We start from the raw sequence: 21,999 nt of genomic DNA, 5'->3' as shown, positions 1-21,999 counted from the left end.
TGGCAACAATTAACAGCCCCCAAAAAAATAGTGGTGCATTTTTCACTGATGCCGCTCTAACTGAATAGTACCATTTCCACTAATGCTGTCCATTCACCTTCTAGTACAGACAGTAAATTTAAATTCCTTTAAGCTTATTTGTTTAATAATGCATTTATTTTTAAAGTGTAATACCTGATATTACACTTTAAAAATAAATTGATCGAAAAGTCCATTTTTGGGGATCTTTTTTTATACAAACATCATTATCATACTTACATCATTTTTATTATACTTACATCTTTTTTTATTAATTTTTGTATTTTCATTTTTTCTTTTATTCCTTATTTTGTGAAATGAAACTGTTTTTAGACATCAAAACTTGCACTTATTTTTCCCTAATACATTGCATAACTAGCATGCCCGTGTAAAAACAGTGGCACTGGTGAGTGAATCTTGGACATTTTTCGCGGCAGTTATGGTGTTAAGCAAGTACATGACCACTTTTTCCAAATGACTTCAATCAGTTTTGTTACCCATTGCCAGTGTGAAAGTCTGTTGTCTGGTTAAGTACTGAAACCTTTTTCTGTTAAGTCTATGGTTGAACGACCTCAGATGTGCAGGTGTTAACACTTCGAGGTATCTGAATCTGCTGACACAGCAGAAATAGACAATAGACAATTATTAAGTATTCCTTTAGTCTGATTTGTTACCATGAGAAACTCTTCCAAAGTTAATTTCGCATTATCTACAAAACACTTTGAATGGTAATTGAAAGCTTTCATCCAGCTTTTTATGTTTTTCCAAAAGTCGAGGATCAGATAACTTTTCACACTTTTCAATAATGTTGTAAAGCTTCTTTATTTCATTGTGAGCTTCAGTGAATGTTTCATCATCACCAAATAATTTGCTACTCTTACCATATCTTGTAAAGAATCTTTCAGGTAGTTATAAAAGATTCAAATGCAAGACCTGTAATCAATTCTAAATGTATGGCACGAGTTATGAAACAAATGAAAATATAAACGCAGTTTTTTATAAGAATCTTTTCTTTGGTGTTTATATCTGATAAAGAATAAAAATCAATACTTATAGAATCAAAACCATAATTTTAATTCACTCAATCCCGAGGTAAGTTGCAAAAATGCTGATTTGTGCCTATTGGCTTGGCCTTAAGAAATACATATATTTGCAACTTTCCTGCAAAGTGAATTAATATTTAATGACCAAAAGTCATGTCGAACATAATATAACAATGGTTGAGTTCCATGCAAATATTTTTTATGAAAAAAAATGTAAAATATGTTTTGTTCAAACAAGTTTATCTGGTAAAATAGTTGAATCTAAATTAGCATTTTGTAGCATATTAACTTCCAAATTATTACTTAAAGTTTTTTAAAAAAGAAAAAGAACAAAAATTATAGGGATGCATTTTGAAGTGTAATTCTTCTCCTTCCAGTCTAGTTGCATTAACAGTAAGTGAGATAATAGTTTTACATATATAGTGAAACTTTGGTTCACAAATATGCCACAATTTCCGGAAGAAACGCAGCGGCGTTTACGTGTTTAAAACTTAAATTTTCAGCGGGTGCGGCATTTCTACCCATGCGGCATTTACGTGCACTAAAAATAAAATATTTCCTATGATGGTCATTGTACATAGTTTGGATGGCCTTGTCATTGTGCATAGACTGGTGCTGTTCCCTCACAAAAGACCACTCAGTTGCTTTTTGCGAACGTTATTTTGTTTACATTCTTTCCCTTGAACGGACTTACATGCCTTATTCACCCTAAACGAGATCTCAGAACAATAACATTCTTCCCCCTTTCAAATCAACATTCTCATCAGTTCGAATAGTCTCTCTCCTCTGCCATTCGATGAATCTTCCAGGACCCATCCTCTCCCCACCCCTGCCTTTTCTGCAATTTAAAAAAATTTGAAAACAAAGGCGGACACGACTCCACCTGCCTCGCAATAACGAACTCTGACGTATTTCCCCTTTCAGCATGAATGGATTTTTCTTGGCATTCTGCCAGATACAGATCCCATCAGTTTGGGAACAAGTACTTGTTGGATAGTTTTTAAGAAAGAAGGGAGCGGAAAATTTTTGAAAATGTCCCTAAACGGCACAGAAGCTTAATGTAATTGTTGCTGGTTTTAAGCTTAATGTAATTTCACGTGCTGAACAAATTAGAAATCGAGCAGCAGCTCGAAAGTTTGAAGTGGATGACAGATGTATTCGACGTTGGAGAACTGAAAAAGCACTTCTTAAAAATATGCCACAACAGAAACGAGCCAAAAGAAGTGGTACTGTAAGGTGGCCAAATCTAGAGGATGACATTGCAAACTGGATAAAGGAGCAACGAGGAAAGGGAATGTCAATTTCGACTGTAAAAATTCTCTTACAAGCAAAATTTATAGCAAAACGAATGAACATAAATGATTTCAAAGGAGGTGTAGCAGATTTATGAAAAGAAAAAATATTTCTGTGCGTACTAGAACAACAGTCGGGCAACAATTACCAATGGACTGGCAGGATAAAAAGTCATCTTTTCTAAAATATGTGACAGCTATTATTGACAAAAAAAAAAAAAAAAAAAAAAAAAAAAAAAAACTTCGGTCGCAGATAATAAATATGGATGAAACGCCGTTAGCTTTCGACTCTCCTGCAAACAGAACTGTTGATGAAACTGGTGCAAAAACTGTATCTATGTTTATGACGTGGCATGAAAGAACGTCATTTACATGTGTATTAGCTTGTGCCGCAAACGGTGACAAGCTAAAGCCGATGATCATTTTTAAACGAAAGACTATTCCGAAGGGAGATGGTATGTCATATATCAGGACTTAGGTTGAGTTTTTGCATCTATACGGCCCCCGACAATGTCACGCGCAATTTAATCTATTGCGGCGTTTCTGTGCAATTTTAATTTTTTCCCCGCCATTTTTCTCGAGTGCGGCGTTTACGCAGATGCGGCATTTCTGTGCAATTTTAATTTTTTCCTCGCCATTTTTCTCGAGTGCGGCGTTTACGCTGATGCGGCCTTTCTTCCGGAAATTACGGTAATTCATTTCTGAAGACCATTCCTCATCCAAAATATTAATAAAGCGAAACTATTTTTACATAGCAATTGATGTAAAGTAGTTTAATTCATTTCTAAACTATAGATCAGCGGTTCTCAACCTTTTGACCAACGCATACCATCTGAAGAAAAATTGAAAACCTTTAGTACCACCACTACAAAGTACTACTACTACCATCAGCACTCTTGAACACAATTTATGAGTGTTAGAGAAAAAATACCTCAGTCAGGATGTTGGGGTTTTAATTTTTGAATTTTATAGTTGAAAATTCTTAGCTTCTTTGCATACCACCTATTTTTCTCTTGCGTACCACCATTGGTATGCATACCATCGGTTGAGAACCCCTGCTATAGATGATTGCTTTTTAAAACTCTACACAATACCTTGTACATAAATTCACAGCACAAAACCAATGGAAATCATTAGAACTTACTTCCGTCGTCCCTAAAATTGTTCGAGATTTGCAAGAACTACCCGTTCTCCTTTCTCCCAATAAACTTAAAATAACTTTACATATAAAATTTCAAAGCATCATATTTATTTTCAAAATCCGTAGAAATACAACAAAGATCAAATAGTTGCCACTCTTACAGTGACAAACTATGAAAAGAAAGATAACAACTGAGGCTGGGTTCTAACACGTGGGTTTTATCATTTGACATGAGCTGGTGAACTGATTGCAACTTGTAGAGGTAGAATTTTAAGCACTGTGAAGGATAAGGAATACTGATGTTTTTGGTATGCCTATGTTCTGTGCCACTTCTCTTACATTACTTACTGCATTCATTGAGTGTTCCCTTAAAGTGTCAATCTGTGAAGCCACGTTGAAAGTATGGACCTCTGTTCATCTTTGTGCACCATTACAAAGGCGATTACGCAAACTATCCATTTCTTTAAAACATTGTACCAGGAAAGTCAGTCTGGCAAGGGTGATTGGACCTGAACTTTTCTTACCTTCCTTCTGTGTCCAAAACTTTCGCAAAGCTTCAGTCGGCGATTCTTAGACGAGTTAAAAAAAAACTTCACCAATAATGCTTTATCCTCTAATATCAGCATCACAATTAAAATTTCCTAATAATTCCTTTCCTAATAATAAATTATTATATATATATACATATTACAAAACTGAGAACTTCATAACACATACTATGTACATAACTTGTGAAAAAGCACTTGTAATGTATTCATTCGCTTTCCGTGACAGCCTGCAATTGAACACTATGTTTCTTGGTACTTTCAAAACTGTAGAAAATAGCTTTTCATTAGCAAACTGCTAACTCTTTAACTTTGCATTTACAGCTGAATGGGACAGCATGCGATTACGGATCCACTTGGTACCTTAACAAAGAATTCACGTTCTTGTATAGGGTTCGTACACATTTCTGCACACAGAAATTAAGTACCTTTAAGGACCATTAATGAAAAAAATTAAGGACCTATAAGCAAATGGGAACTGAATAAATTCAATTAAAAATATTATCTATGCTGAACTTCACTTTTGTAATACCATCCTAAAAATAAAACAGATCCATAAGTTGGAGGCATTATTATTAAACATAATTATTAATAAGTTTAAGAATAAAATAAAGTTTATGAAATTTATCAAGTATCATTACATATTTTACACTCATAATAATTGGACATATTTCAAAGAAGATAAGTGACATTTTATTTAGGTTTTACTAACAGCTTTGATTTTTTTTTAAATGTCTCATTTTGTCACATACTTGCTCAGTCTATGAGTTTAGTAAATATTAAGTAGATTTTATGTCAAGAGGCATAGGTTAAAGTGAGAAGTAAAATCACAATCAGCATGATTCGAAACAAAAGACTGGCTGTTGTCGCCTCTCCTGCTTGCCTAAAGAGAGACCTGATGATCAGAACTAACCTGAGAGGCCTGATGTAAGCACAGTTCACAATTTTGAAAGTTAGCCAAGCTCTATCTGACGCAGTTAGTGTTGTAACTTCTTGTAGAGTTCCAGGGGTTGTAACTCAATTAATATAGTTTAAGGTCCTAATAATCCACTAAAGCACCAGAGGTGACAAGTTGTTTTGCAATAGTTTAGGTACCACTAGATACAAAGAATAGGTTTTACATGAATTTTTACATTTTTGTGTTTTATCTTGTGACCACGATAAGGATTAATGAAAGGTAATAACTCGCTTTAAAATGCAGAGACAATCTTAAAGCTGCGTTCAGACGTGGGCGTAAAGCACATAAAAGCATAGTCATAAGGGCATAAAATACGGGACATCCGTTCACACCTGCGAGACGGGTGTCTAAGCTGTGGCCAATGAGAGAAGCTAAATTTGCACATGCGTGGATATGTCTACACCTTTCGCGCACTGTTTTCTAGCTCAATTGATTTCTCGCGCTCGCTTTGCTTGTTTTCGTTATTTAGTGTCATGGCTTTTTCAGCTCACCACGAAGTTTTACTGGATCAACAGAATGCTTTTTTATCTGCCCTTTTTATAAGCCAAGAGGCAACGGAAGAAGGTAAAAAAAGAAAGAACGAAATGGTCTAGAGATATTTCTTTGAAAGACCAATACTTGGTTGGCACATATATTTCTGTGCAAAGCAGTATGGAATATTTCTGCATTGTACTGTAGCACTCTCTATACTATAAACATGCACATGCATATTTATATATATAAAATCTTCTTCAATTTTTATATATAATTTCTCTTAGGAGAAATATGATATTCTAAATATGCCTAGTTAAAAAAACATCTTGAGGATAACTAACAGATAATCTGTATATAATATTTTTCCACTTTGCAGGTGTGAAAGCAGTTAAGTTAAAAACAGTACTTACCATACATTATTATTATTTTAAAAAAAAATTTCAATCAAAACGAATATGTTTCTGTGACAGTAAAACATGTGTGCTTAGCACTCCTTATTCACTGTCACTGTCGATCACTATACTAGTTGGCTGCACTACCAGTATCAATTATCACTAGTACTAGTATCCCACAACTAGTCACAATAACCAGCAACCACAACTAGTACAATACTAGGAAACGTTCACCCAACAATGTATTTTATGCTCAATCATTAAATACATTTTGCTGTGTTGCCAGCAGAGCCATAGCTAGGGTTTTCAGCGCCCAGGAACAACTGAAGATTTCGTGCCTCCCTACTGCTTGCCAAGGATGAAAAACATTTAATTCTAAAATGTCGTAACATCAGTTTGGCACCCCTTGGATTCTGCGCCCGGGGACAGATGCCCCCTCTAGCTACGCCCCTGGTTGCCAGCTGTTTGTACACATCTATTTCTAATAATTTGCATGTATAAGCCACACCCCTGAATTTAATTTCAACATATGCTGTCATTTCCATTTACGACCAAATCTCAAAAGTAATTTCTCATTGACAAATTTTAGGTACACAAGTCTTCAAATACAACATTATAAACATTCATACCTTATCCAGGAATTTCTACCAGAGAAATAGCATGAATTTAATGATCAGAATTCCATTCAAAAGATAGTAATAAAGAGTGTATAATAATAACAAATACTATTCATTAAATTATAGTCCATGTTATGAATTATGTGTGCTATTCAGTTTCATTAAAAGTAAATTCCTTTCATGGAGAACGTAATTAAAAAGCAGAAGAGTACTTCAACAGGAGACAAAATTGTTGGCTGTTGTTTTAAGGATATTTCACTATATTTTTTTTCCTTCTTGGAATACACAAGAGCATTTTATCAAAAAATTAATCTTTTATTACTTATACAAAGCTTACACCATTGAATTGACTATTGTGATTATTCTTAAATAAGTGAAAATATTTTTTTTTTTTTTTAAATATTTTTACTGTTAAAAAAAACAGCAGATTCTTGATATTGACTTCATGTTTTAATAAAATTAATTCATGAAGTTTGTTAGAAAAGAAAATCAGCATTTGAAGAAAATAGCAATACAATATTTCCAGCTTTTTCAATAAATTTATTCTTAAATACAAAAATAATTAAACAGGAAAAAAATGATAGTAATAATTTTTAAAAAATTATAAACAGAAAGAAAGCAATAATAATAATTTACACAGAAAAAAATAAAGTTTTTGCAAGCATGCATTTTTTAAAGAATTTTCATAATAAAATGAAAAATATTGGATATAAATTTCTAGATGATGGGATCGATCATCTACAGGATCATACACAGCGTGCATAATCCTGAGCTTACTTTCGCTTTATGAGTTTCATCCATATTTTTCAATATAAATTGAAAAACTCAAAAATGCATGTCATCATCGTATATTTCTTGCGAGATCAACTCTTTATTTCGTTCGGATACGATTACAACTCATTATTTTGTTCGGATACGATGTGTTCCATATTAAAAAAAAGCGTCGCCTTCAATGTGACAGCGAAATCGTCTAAAGAAAGCCGCTTCGTTTTAGCTTCGCTCTGATTGGTCGATGCTTATCCCAAACTCTGCGTAAAGTTGAAAACTTGGAACCCTATGCCACAAGCCCTAAACCAGATTCTGTGATGTAGCAGTGACTGGTTGCCTTGGCAACGGAGCTCGGCTTTAACCACTTATGCCCTTTACGCCCTCGTCTGAATGGGACCTTAAAGGTAACCAGTTAGATATAAGAAATTAAATTAGGTATTAGATAACCTTAGTCATTACGGATTTACATGGGCCACTATTAAATTTTATTTATTTTTTAAGAATATTTGTTAAAAAGCCCTATTAAATCACAATCTAATAAAATTTCACAGTTTAAAATATATGTAATTTATAGCATTGATTCTTAAACGATATTAGGATAACTACACATTAAAATAGCAACAACACTCAAGATATTTACGAGTCTTTTAAATTTGAAGCCTTCCCAGACATTTTGTCTGATTTATATCAATTTCCTTTTTCTTTAAGCATCTTTTCTAAGAGTTAGAACTTTGTCTCAATATGCAAGACAATGTTCTTGCTAGTTTCTATCTAACCTGTCAACCTCTCCCAAATGTACCTATGAGAGTTTACATGACCTGGTAAACGTTAAATAGTCCCAAATTCTCTGGACAGATGTGAAGCAAATTATCGCTATATCAGAGTATTAACTACAAAGATTTAAATGTTTATTAAAAAGAAGAACATAAAGCATGTTCTTATGCTAAAAAAATCAATTACAGCTCGTGGTGATGTAATTAAACAAGAAGAATCAAATTCAAACTAAAAATATGGACTCTTGATCAAAGACTATACAATTTAATTTCATTTTAAGCTGCCTCAGTAACTTTATCGTCATATCAAATTCAATTGTTGGCAGCAGTAATGTAAAGACGAATAATTTCAAATTATCAGAGCTGGCAAGAACTAATGCAGGAAGCAAGAGGAGGTCAGAAACACACTCTTGTCTCGCACTATAAAAATAAAATAATAATAATAATTAAAAAAAAAAAAACCCTCAGCTTAAAATCTGTTTAAGTGATTTGCATTCTGGTGAGAATATAGAAACGGCAAATTATAGTAAAGGCTGAAATTGTAAACAACTAGGTAATTTACATAATAATATCTGTACATATCTTTGAAGAATAATGTTCCTTTCTCTTAATGTATTCAGTTTCTTTCTTCCACTTTTCCTTTTCATTTTAGAATTTTTGGATTTAATTAAATATTTCTGTTATTCTAAAAACACTAAATGCATTTAGAATGTATAGAGAAAGCTGTTACTTTATTTCTTTAGTAATATAAACATTCAGAAGAAATATGAAATATATATGGTAAGGTCCGGTTACAGAGCTGGTGTGGCAGAATTTTTTTAAATTTAGTCACACATCGAGCAACAAAATCTGGAAATGTCAAAACTTTTAGAATTTAGAGCGGGCATTGGAAGCAGAATTTAGAAAGCAGCAGAATTTAGGATCCACAGAGATTGCATCAGGTAGGAAAATGCTTAGTGCCATCCCTGCGTATGATGCATTAAGACATATTAGATGAATCCTTTAAATTGTCAGTTTCCAATTTCTTTATTAATAAAAAAATTATTTTCTATAATGCCTGTCCATATGATAACAATAGAAGCATTTTTAACATTTTCCATACTCTTGTCTAGTGAAAAATAGAGAAAATAAAGGGAAGATAAAAATGTCAAGAAAAAGATTCTAGTATCAGAAGTAAAGCATTCAACTATTATGTTTTTATTGTTCTTCTAGACGTTCTCCATAAAATAAGAAATTATGTATTAATACCATGGAGACATTTTTCATTTTGCCACATTTTTCTGGAACCTTCCACAGGGTTCATAGCCACATTTTAGTTAAAAAAATAAGCACCTGTCTAATTACATTATACACAACTGCATAACCTTAAAAGAAAAATTAGATTTGTAATTTAAAATATGAGCAATGCAATATTTATTAAAAGAATGAGCATTACCTCAACAATGGAAAACAATTAACTTACAGAATTAGTTTACAATGAGAGAAAAAAAAAAAACTATGCAGAACTAAACTATATTACAAGATTTAATGATGATATTTCAGTTGAAAATATAGAAAATAAATAATAATAAGCCATATTAATTGTATTCGCTTGGCACCTAATAATAAATACAATTTATTTTTCCACTCATATTAATATTTAAATAATTTAACTTAAATCAAAATTCTGAACATTTTCTAAATTTTCATTGCATAACAGTTTTTCCTTAACATATATTCCAAGCAAAGTAATTTAAGTAAAAGAGAGGCACATTTCTAAAATCAGAAGACGGGAAATTGCTTCATTCAGTCATCCTTTAACAGTAAAAGCTTAACTAACCCGCATACTCGGAAATTCCGGATAGTAACTGGAAAAAGAGGAGTGGGGGAGATTGCAGCCGTTCTTTAGATTTAAATTTAGGCTAAATATTCTTTAGATTTAAATTTAGGCTAAATAAATGATTTTGACATTTCGATATGTGCATCATATAAAAATAAACCAACGGAACTGAGAAATATTCTGCTTAGAAAGCACAGTAAAACTCTTTTAAGTGTTCATAAACACATCTCAGACTGAACATCAAAATTAATTATCAATGCAAAATACCGCAAACGTTATTGCGCAATACGTGCGGCGTAATTCTTCCATATGTGATATTACGCAATCGGAATCAACACCTGCCGGTATTCGGAGAATAAAGAACTAAATAAAGGAAAAGAAAAAAAACTTTAATTTTCAACAGACTATTAAATTTCCGGAATAGAATCAATCTTCGTTTGGGTTGGGTAGACCACAAAAACTTTTAGTCCTATTCAATCCAGATTGGACAGTGACAAAATAAAAAGTCCGCTGCTTCAATATTAGAGATTTTGTGGAGAAACTCCCAACCTCCGTACTGTATAATGTATTGGCAAAGAAAATGAAATTATTTTGACTATTCTATTACTTTCCTTTTATTTAAGCCATTCCGAATCTTATTCCTTAGAAAGCTAATCTGTGTAAAAACACACCCATTTTTGGAAGTTTATCTATACTTTAGCAGTTACTGCAACTATATTATTATAAATATTCATACATATGCTCATAATATAAGCATAACGATCATAATAAACACGAATATGAACTGACCACGCGGAACGAGAATGCAAATTATTAAAATCTTGATAGAAATTCAAACGTGTGTAGTATTTCAGTGGGAGGAAAAGAATACCGAATGTACCGGAATTTTCTACCGTTTTCGCAAATCTTTGGCCAATAGAACGACGTGCACCTGTCTGTACTCTCGCCCGCACCATAGGTTACGTTAATGCAGAGGAAGGGGGGGGGGGAAAGCAATTTCCGGGAGTATGATTCACCATCTGACGTTGCGTATAAGGAAGAAAAGTTGTTTATTTAGTTTCGGCTTTGGTACGGGGAAAAAATGCGCGTTCATTAAAAACAACGGATTAAAAAAAAGCACTAAAAGCAAAAAATAAGCACTAAAAACAAAAACAAAAAAATAAGGGCTTTAAAGAAAAAGTATGCACCTATAAGGGCCTTTATATTTTATTTTCAAATATAAGGACTTATAAGCACTTCCAATATAGTGGGTCTATAAATCTTGTCTTCAAATCTTTCTAAACTTTCCAAGTCTGTCTGTCTAAAATTCTAAAGAAAAATTGCCTCTGCCAATTCAGTAACAGCAAAAAGCCAGAAATATTTTTTTTAATTTAAAATGTGTGAAATTAATTTTATAGACAAAACTGACGCATATTCCGAGACAATTACATGAGGAAACTCTTAGTATGGAGAAATTTTTAATTAATTACATAGCTATTTTGCTTTTGCTAAGAACCGTTTTGTAAATTGTGCTTTATAGCATTATACCTTGCTTATTTTTCAGATTCAAAATATCGTACAAAAAGTGACCAAAATGGAACTTTATAACACGACAGCAAAAAATAAGAATGTTTTATTTTAATGTTATTTCTTAAATGTAATTACAATATATTACCATTATTTTAATGAAACTTACAATGTTTTAAAAAAATCATCGAAAAATTCCCAGATCTCGGAATTAAAATTTCTATAGAAACTGATCTTAAAATCGGCAAAATATTGATAAGTTTCCAAATTTAGAGGAATTTAATAAAAGAATTCCCATCGCCAAAAGCAGAAAGTTGTTTAAGAGCCCTTCACTAGAAAAAATGAAATAATTTTGAATGCTTTATGTTTCAACACTTGGTCAGAAACTCTATCCCACCCTTTATTATTAGAAATAGGAACAAATTATAACCCATGCACGCATTCACCCATTCAAAAGACAATGATAATTGTCAGAGAATTGCCAAACATATTCCTCCAAAATGCTAATTCACACTCAAAATGGCAGTTGTAAAAACAGTCAGAAATTTCAGATGATTAAAATTAAGGACCTTCTGACGATTTTGGCCGAAATTAAGGACTTTTAAGGACCAAAAATCGATTCCAAAAAACTTAAGGACTCTTATGAATCGTATGAACTCTGCTGTAGCAGAACAATGCGGGACAGCATGCAATTGAGAACCCACTTGGTACCTTCACAAGCAATTCAAGTTCTAATAGCAGAACAATGAAAAATATTCTGCTTTGAGGATTTAGAACATAGGATAACTCATTCTACCACTGGCTTTAAAAATAAGAGGAACTACAAATGCTTCTCATTCATACTTTACGAGAACCAAGAGTTCTTGAAAGTCTTTATATGCTTGCTGCTGTGATAATTTACGTTACTGCATTCCATACATATTAACTAAATTATGCAAAGATAATACTTTAGATATGAAGTCACCCTTTTCAGTTTATAAAAGCAATGTTAAAAAAGGGGAGGGGTTAAAATTCCAAGCAAGGCAAGTGACTCAGAGAAAGTCAAATTTAATACTATTATTTGGAGATACAAAAGTAAGCAATAAATTTTGTATTATGTGCGATATCTTCAAAGTTAGAAAGATCATGGAAAAAATAATTGCTAATGTAATAAGATAAGAGATGCGTGTTTAAAATTATACCATGAAATAAATGAATTCAACATGCCTAAGAATATCCCATATTTAAAGATGAAATACTTGAAAAGTATTTGTTTTGAACAGTGAAAATTATATAATAACTACATTTGAATTATTAACACACAAAAAGGGAGAGGGGAGAAGAAGCTTATGTGGCCAACACATGACTTCCCATCAATTTCATGTTTTAAGTAGCAACAAATTTTAAAGTATCACTTCCAGTTGATTACTTCACAAACAAAGTCTATTTTGTTGTTTCAATAAATACGTCTAAAAAATTTTGGATTACATTTCATAAGGTATAAATGGCCTTGTGTAAAACTCGTTTTTCTAAATTTTTATCAGCACAAAAGTTTGCTTTATTTATTAATATCTACTTTACTGAGCAGCTGAATAACACATAATTGGTTTTTAATTAAAGAAACTTACATATTTATAACATATATAAAATAAATACTTTGAAATAATGCCATAATTTAGTTTTTTTCTATGTTATTTCTATAGTACCAACAAAATCTGAACTCGTTTAGATCTGCGTTTATATCTTTGGAGATATTTAGATATCATAAGGCTCCTTCAGATGCAACAATACGTTATGGTTAATATATGCAACGATGTTGATTCCTGCAAAACTGTTATAGGTTATGTTAAAGTATCACTTGCTCTTGTCCAATTTTATCCCAAATCTAATCAATTCTTTATATGGCTTTAAATATGGGAAACAGAAATTTTATGAAGACTGTTATAAAAGTTCTTGTGTATGCAAAAATAGTCACACATATACAGACAGATACTGATGTTAAAACAGTAAAAGCATGTTGTGATGACCCTAACTCATGCTTATTTACTAAAACCCACTATCAGATTTTGGATTGAAAACATTACTTCTCTTATCTACGTAAATAGGTTGGCAGGAAATAATAAAATTCAGATATGTTAGTTATTATGGCAATAAACATGAAATAGTACTTCACAAATAGTTACATGTATATATTTTTAGCTTAATATAGACCTTTTTTATAATTCCTATCATTTACAGGAATATCAGATTTATTGTTGACTGCCTGCAATTGAAAAACTGTATTACACACATTTATTGCAATGACAACAAACATGAATCAATACTTCGCAGACCATTATGAAAAATCCAAATAAAAATTCCTAGATTTGTTTCATATGTGCACGTATATGCACTCACACACACATTATATATATATAGTATATTACCTGCAAAGTATGAAACGCCGGCATTTTTTAGAATGCCTAAGCACTGTATATAATGTCGGACTATTTTAGGCAAAGTATGAAATAAGAGAATTATTACATATTTTATCTAGGCATTGTATACAATACTTAGGCATTCTGTAAAATGATAAATGCTCTTAAGTATGAAAAAAAGGTTACAATAAGGTTATTATTTAAAAGATGTTCATTCTTCTAAAATATAAATGTTATTTAAAAAAATAATGAAAGAGTGCCATTAAAAAATTTTTCTTCGAAATATGTAAAAAAAAGATAGTGAGGTGATCTTGATATGGCGTAATAAATTTGGATTTTCTATCTGGCTGAGACTGGAAATCGGCAAGATCTACCTGACAACAGAAGTTAAATTCCGAAACAATCTTAAGTTTCACACCAGGGCCCTAATACCTTTTTGTTTTTTCTGGCAGGGCTCACAAAGGTGGTTGTTGCAGTTCAATATCATTACGTGTAACGTTTTTGTAACTGGTTGAAAGTTCTCGTTCCTGTGCAGTACTCAAATGAGTTTTCATGAAATACGGAAAACAACTCGCCGTCCATGATGCAATACTGCATAGCACTGAAGCTTTCTTCAACAGTATAAATGAATGTACTTTTGTTTTCCACAAAAATCACAACCTAGCGATTCTGTGGCCAGTAGTCCCGTGGTTCCTTCTTAGTAGTCATTTTGACCTTTTTACATCATTTATTAACTTCTGGTAATTATTTTCGGTTCTTCGAAACGAATCGGAAATGCTTTTTATACTTTGACAGTTTGTCATTTGGCATTCTATAGAATGCCTAGGAAATGTGTGAAATACGAATTGTTTCATACATTGCCTTATTTTATACTTTGCCGGTAACATATACATGCATACATGAACATATACATACATTTCTGAATCTGGTCCGCATAACCCTTTATTTACTGTTGTAGAAAAATTTTTTAATGTTCATTTTCTTATGGATTATTAATAATGTCACATGAAAATCAGAAAATTATATACTGCACGAACGTTTTTGTGGGCTTTCCCATGTGCAATGTGTATACAAGACAGTTTCCTTTAGAAAGTGCTCCCCAAAGGCATCCATCTCTTTAGGCAGACAGCCCTCGAGTGCTTTGCCATAAAAACAAATGAAACTGAACCAAAAAAATAATTATTTATAAAAAGTTTACTAACTTCTTATCATTTTATTTCTCTCATTTTCAAATATTTGTTTACAACAGCATCTTTTTTTGATGGGGGCTAATTAATCTGCATATTATCAAAAGTCATAAAGCAGTTTCATATTTTAACAATATGATACACATTGATTTTTGCAACTTCTGCTAAAAAATTAATACTTCCTATTATAAGTAAGCACTTATTTTAATGGCTAATTGTCTTTAAACTAGCAAATTTAATCAATTTATACTGTGTAAATTTCAAATGTTATCAGAAACTACTGCAGTAGTTAATTTAACGAGGGAACAACTAGTGCAAAATTACCCATGCTTTGCTTCCTTTCATTTAGGAAGATGTTCATATAATTCTAATGACTTTATATATATATAAATAAAGACAGGTTTCTAAAGATATTTTTGCACTGCCTCAAAAAAAGGAAAGAGTCTTAAATTTCAAAATAAAAGTCACAAAAACTAGTATTGGATAAAAATGGAAAGAAAAATTTCTTAAAAAATAACGCATACAGCAGCATTTCTGAAAATATAATGAAAAATAAATACACACTTAAGACACTCCTATTTCAGAAAAGTATTTTATACTAATTTCACAGTTATAGGTTTCAGCAAATTTTCTATCTTAACAATAAAAGATACTTTCTGATTATCTACACGTCTTTAGTTTCAACATAATGTAAAACTGCCGTTTTGTCAAGTATACACTGGATAATAGCCAAGGTATACCATACTATGCATGTGGATTAACATCAAATTTTACTTATTTTGCAAAATATTATTGATTGTAAAAAACGTGAATATCGACCACATGAATTTCTGCTTTATTTCAAAACATTTATTATTTTTATTATTTTATGTTATTTGGATATATTGTTATTGTTTCTTTTTATAATTATTTATGAACAGAATCGTAACTAAGAGCTTTATAGTTAACTGAGCAAGGCCTTTTCCTCATCAATTCACAAAGTTTTTAGTGAAATGGTGACTTTTCATTCAGTGCAGTTAATCAAAAAGTACCCAGTAAACATAAATTAAACATTTTCAAAATTCAAACAAACCAGAAATAGCTTATACAGAAATACATTTGCCTTACAGCTGGAAAACCTAGAATAGTACACAATAAAAATAATTTAAAAAATAATCAGACCAACATGTTAAACATTCTAATGAACGAAATTCATTTCTAAAAAAACTACTTGCCTAACAGCCTGCTAAAATCATGAACCTGCATTTTTTTGCCATTCACCTAATTGCATAATCAGATAGTCTCTCACTATGGCAAATGTGGAAGATGTATATAAAAGAATAAATAATATGAAATCATTACTCAGCCAAAATTTTAAAAACATATTCTCAAAACAATGATTTATGTTTTTGATGATTTATGATAGATACATATATGTAATTAAAAAAAATTAAATGAAATCTTCAGAGTACAGCTTAGCATCATTAGTTTCAAAAAGTTAAAAATTGCCGAACTGTGGCAACCATGTGCAATAACAATTTTTGAGGTGACCATACTGATATTTGTAAGTTTTAATAAGACACTCTGCCATTTTCATACATGCTGTTTTGGTTGTATTAGGCATATTGTGATATTTTTGGTCTTCAGCTGAATTTTAAATATGCACTTGGTGGAATCTGCTTACAAATGAAGGAAGTTCTGTGAAATTTTTGCAGAAATATAATCTTTTGCATACAAATAGAGGAATGCTCAGATTTGCATTTGATAATGATGTATTTTGGAGAACCGCCTTTTTAGAAATGCAAAGTGAAAATGTATAATGAACACATCAGCATTCGAAACAGTAACTGATTCAAGAACAGTGGCCCGCTATTCACTGCAGCAGCTCCAGAGGTTTTTATACACAAATTGCGATATTTCCCCCCCCCTTCAACTCAGTTTTCAGATATTGCTTGTGGAATATGCCAGCAATTGAAAAAATTGTGGTAAAATTCTGCAGGAACTGTTTTTTGCTGCAAAATCTCTAAAAGGAATAATAGAAATGGCCAGCAAGACAGTAGTAGACTGGAATGATTACATGCGGGAGATGCCATTTGCAAGTAGTTTTATAAATTGTTTTCCAGGATAAAAATCGAATGTGCCTAACAACATTCATGATATGAAATACATAACATTCTCCAAATTTAAATTACCATTCTTTTTCTTCAAAAAAACGTCAAACTGTGCCAAAGTGGTTGCAATTATTTCACCGGAAATTAAAGCCACTTTTACACATATTTATTCAAGATGGAGCTGTGCATTTATTTCGCTAAACTGTCTGCATATGAAACTAATCAGTTCTGGCACAGCAAAACTTTATTTTGCAAGGACCCAAAATCTGCTAACTGAAAACAATCAACACCTAAAGTGGTGCTGATTGTTTTCAGTTGGATATTTAAAATTCCATATTTTAAACTCAGTTGGATAACAACAGTAACAACAAATTAAAGTGATATATTGCTAGAGCTTAAAAAAATACTTACCTATGTTTGTGCATGATTATCATAAGTACAGTTAACCACACGGAGACAATGATTATAAATTCAGATACATCTAACGCCCAGTCAACTGGGGGGAAAACATCAAAAAATATGTCTGGAAGAGGAGGATACTTGGTCCTGTCTGGCATTCGCTCATGCACAATAGACAAAACAGTCAATGTCCAGGCCATGTTGAGAGTCAGATAAACAAAACTTAAAAAAGTCTTCCATTTTTCTGGAGGAAAGCGAGGTTCTTCTCTTTCTGGAGGAGGAAGATTAATTTTGACTGTGCCATCCTGAGAGCCATGGGCTTCGCCATTTTTATCACGCCTACTAAGTCCATTGTGTAGACTATCTACATGAATATGCATGTCTGCCACATGGTCCCTGTGGTCTTGCTTTTCCCAGCTCAGTCCTTTACCCATATTGCTGCCAGTCAACAGAGGTTGCTCTTCCGCACTAGCGTTGGAAGACATATCTAGCTAACCCTTCAAAACAAGAGGTATCACAGAATACCCTGGAGATGAGGAATTCCAGTAGAACATAAACTTCGAAATTGTACCTGCCATTTTACATTGTGGGTCCCTGAAATAAAAAATGAGTTAAAAGTTTAGCATTGTATAATCTTCTCAGCTTCAAAAAGTTTCAAACATAAGAATTCTTTCTGTTGTCACATAATTATTGAATAAAATCTCCTTAAGATGACCATGCAAACTTCTAAATGACTTTGATCCTCAGTACTCATGGATTATCGTAACCACCTTAGTAGAAGTCACCCAATTTTCAGAATATGCAAAGTGCTAGCAACCATGTGTATAAACATTCTTCAGGTAACCATGCTCCTAACAATTCTTCAGTTAAGTAATATCACACCATTCCTGGATACTTCCTTATTATAGTGCCATCTAAGATTGAATCGCTAATCAATCGAGATATTTTGCCACATGTTACATCTTGGTTAATTAGTGATTAAGTTTCAGGGGCTGTTATAATAAGGAAATACCCATTTTTGCATGCAAACTTTTTGTTGAATTCTAAGTTTCAGAAGTTTTATATAGAAACTGTGATACTTTTCTGCCTCCGAGTTTTCTGATATTGCTTGCGGAATTTGCCAGCAATGGAAGAAACTGCGATAAAATTTCTGCAGAAACTGTTTTTTTGCCACAAAATAGCTAAGGGGAATAATAATAAGATGCACTCAGTAGACAGGTGGTGCACAATGTCGAGTTTGAAGCCCAAAGTAGCATTAGCTCAGACGGGCTATTAATTTCGTTTTGCCATTTTGCATTGGCACACTATAAAAGTCTGAATCCCTTTAAAATTGTTCTAAGTTTCAAAGGTTTTTATATACAAACTGTAATACTTTTCTACCTCCGAGTTTTTTTATATTGCTTGCGGAATTTGCTAGCAATGGAAGAAACTGCGATAAAATTTCTGCAGAATACAAATATTACAACCCTGCATTATATTTAAAGAAATTAAATAATGAAGAATCTGCATGAATGTTTGCATGTTTCTCGCATTGTGAAAAAACAACGGTACATAAAGACATCAAATTTTGAATAACGTAGTCCTCCATTGAAATTTGGGCATCTGGGAAGCCCAAATTTGGAATTTTTTCATTATCTATTTCATATTTTGTAAAACTTATAAACTTTTTATTAACATTAACATCTCGTGTACCTTCGCGCATGGATATTTTATGCACAAGGTTTCTTAATTTGTGATATTGCTGTTGAATTGATTTTATGGTTTAAATGCGAAGAGCATGGTGTTTAATAAAGGCAACACACAAAATGTTAAAAAAAGCCCTTTGGGTGTAATATAAAATCTGAAAGCTTTCTTTCTTTCTCTCCCCCCCTTTTTTTTTTTTTTTTTTGTGTGTGTGTGTGTGTGTGTGTGTGTGTGTGTGTGAAAACAGATTGCTATGTAGATGAAGGAAAAGAAGAGTACTAAAAGAATTTTGTGAAAAACATTAACAGGCATTTTATTATTTTTTATTTGATTATATTTTGTTTAATTAAAATTCATATTTTAATTTCTTGAAGAGTGTTTTCTTTTGATGTGTACATAATATTTGTTCACTTACAATAAATATTGATAGTTTGGGATTACTTTTAAAAAATGTCACAAAACTGCCAACACACAAACACTACGCAACTTTTACCTTTTCATCTGTAAAAAATTGTAAAATTGTGCCAAGGTGGTTGCATTGATACATAAGTACCAGGTCTTCTAACGAGGTGTCATATTACAGAGCTGATGTTCAATAACAATGTTGAAATTCTTAAAAATACTAAAGGTAGTCATTATTAGAGTTTGCACAACATTTATACATTCCTGAAGCATAACACACATTGTTTTCATTAATTTTATGAGTACTACAATGCTGTAGACCAGCAGTGCTCATAATACAGTCATAAACCCCTAAGGAATACATAATAAAAAAATTTTAAGAGTACATTACCAGAACTCAAAGTCTGATAACAAAGTTTGTCACTATTCTATTAACATCTGAGAATTGTATGACAAAATATAGTATTACACAGTTCATGTCCACACACATTTGCATGTATGTATGCATTTACAGGTATGCATTTCTGAATCCATTTCCGATAACAGAAAAATACCGAAAATAATTTCTACAAACATAAAAAGCTAGTCAAACTAATGCTTTTCACCAATAAATGAAGTCCCTCTAATGAGTTAGAAATATTTCATGGGGGCATGGATAATCAGGAAGTATCGAGAAATCTTCAGACCAAATTACTAAGGTATCATTGGGTTAGTTCATGAAGATGACACAATGAATCAAATGCTGCCGTAAAAATCTATTCCATATTTTCCTACAGGCACTCGGCATAAATCTCATACTCCTTTTTCTTGAAATCTCACCCCATATTTTATACTACATTTTTAGTACCAAAATTAGCATTAATTTTAATTACTGCTATCCACAAAATATATATTATTACACAAAAATGAATTATGAATTTTTGCTGATTTATGATATCAAATTATTGCTAAAGGGAGCTTGCAGTATTAATTGGGACTATTGGATTTTCATGGCCTCACAGTATCAAAACGGCGCCAAGATTATCGCCAAGCTGATCTCCCGAATGTGTGATTCACAGTTTAAATGGCTATAACCCACGTTTTCAATCTCGTCTGTTTTATTAGGCTAGCCAAAGACCTAAACATTTTTGTCTATCCATCCATTACGTGGTCTACACTCGTTGATATCAGTGTGCTTGATTCGCGATTAGGAGGCTGAACAAGAAAGCACTCGCCACTTTCACGGCATCTCTTAAGTGACGAAATCATGCAGCAGATTCCTGAAAACCTTCCCTACCCTGTATATAGTAACGTAGAGTGTTGTGAATATCTTTTCCTTCGCATAGCATAATTTAAAGTCCAAAAATATGAAAGTCCGTTATAGCGAAGATTGAAGAAGTAGCAATTATAGCATGAGTTTCCGTGAAGCAATTATAGCAATAAGTAGTATTAACATGAAGAAGCAATTTAGCAATTGTGGCATTAAAGAAGGCATAACTTGGGCTTGAATTAGTAGAGATGTAGCTACATCTAAATGTTGTAGGCACCATTCAATTCGAAGAGCGTTAGTTAACTTCTGCAGAGCGTATCCTCTTCCCTTGGTGTCGTCCGTCCGACTGAGCTGGAGTCTGCGGAGGACTACTAAATGAGGAGAGAAAGTGCGGCATAAAAATTTTGCTATTGGCAGGCATAAAAGGGGGGTTTCACGGCATAACCCACTGAATATCCACTGTTGTAAGTACCTTGCCAGGGTTGTCTTTTCGCTACGCGAAAAAAAAAAAAAAAAAAAAAACTCTCGTCAATTTCGATTATATTACTGCGTTTATTTCAGTTATTTGTTATTGTATTTGTTATTTATTTCAGGTATATTATTGCCTTGAACATTTGTTAACATTTATTCGTTAAATTCGGCAAACAGAAATCGAAAGTGAGAACGTTTATGGGTTGCACTTAGTTTGGCTGCCGTTTTTTTACATAATATGGCAATTTATCGCGGAGGCCGTGAAAAATCAGGTAGTACCTTTTAATTAAATACATGGCTAAATTAATAATTAAAAACAGTTACCTTAAATTCCCTGTTGTTATTCAAACAGTCTTAAAAATAGGCTTGGGAGATTAAAAAAATAAACACTTCTCTATATATCTAATATTATCAATAATAGACCAATCTTATCTAAAAAATTTTATTTATGATTATAGATACCTTATCGATATGTTTATTTCAAAAGACAATAGCTTAAAAACATCTAACTACTAAGGATGGCCTCACGAAATGCTGTTTACAGCGCACATACACGCGCTTCAGGTGGTTCCTATTTTTGTCTTAACATTAGCGCGTCGGTACAACAAAAATACATTGCATCACAACAAAAATAGCCCGGTTCTTAAAACAAACCGAAAGGTCACAGCTTTCTTTGAGTCTAAAAACCCACGCTGCTGATATTCTGATACTAACAGACAAAAGTGGCCGCGGATTTACGTGCGATTTCGAAATAACCCCAAGACGGAAAATTTGGT

At 32.4% G+C, this 21,999-nt stretch overlaps 1 protein-coding gene across 2 annotated transcripts in view; it reads right to left on the bottom strand.

The window, feature by feature from the left end:
• LOC118194039 (phosphatidylcholine:ceramide cholinephosphotransferase 1-like) overlaps positions 1 to 21,999 on the bottom strand; it is a 140,708-nt gene that overhangs the window by 23,113 nt on the left and 95,596 nt on the right. For both annotated transcript variants that reach the window (XM_035365222.2, XM_035365223.2), the window contains exon 2: positions 17,431 to 18,012. In XM_035365222.2, the coding sequence (XP_035221113.1) occupies positions 17,431 to 17,903 (473 nt within the window). In that variant the 5' untranslated portion in view covers positions 17,904 to 18,012. The remainder of the gene's footprint in view (positions 1 to 17,430; positions 18,013 to 21,999) is intronic.

Source organism: Stegodyphus dumicola, chromosome 4, assembly GCF_044657685.1.
Source record: "Stegodyphus dumicola isolate Sdum_Otavi_A_Nest chromosome 4, ASM4465768v1".
Classification (NCBI taxonomy): Eukaryota; Metazoa; Arthropoda; class Arachnida; order Araneae; family Eresidae; genus Stegodyphus; species Stegodyphus dumicola.
Note: the sequence above shows the minus strand (reverse complement) of the source record. Positions and strands in the feature narration are given on the sequence as shown.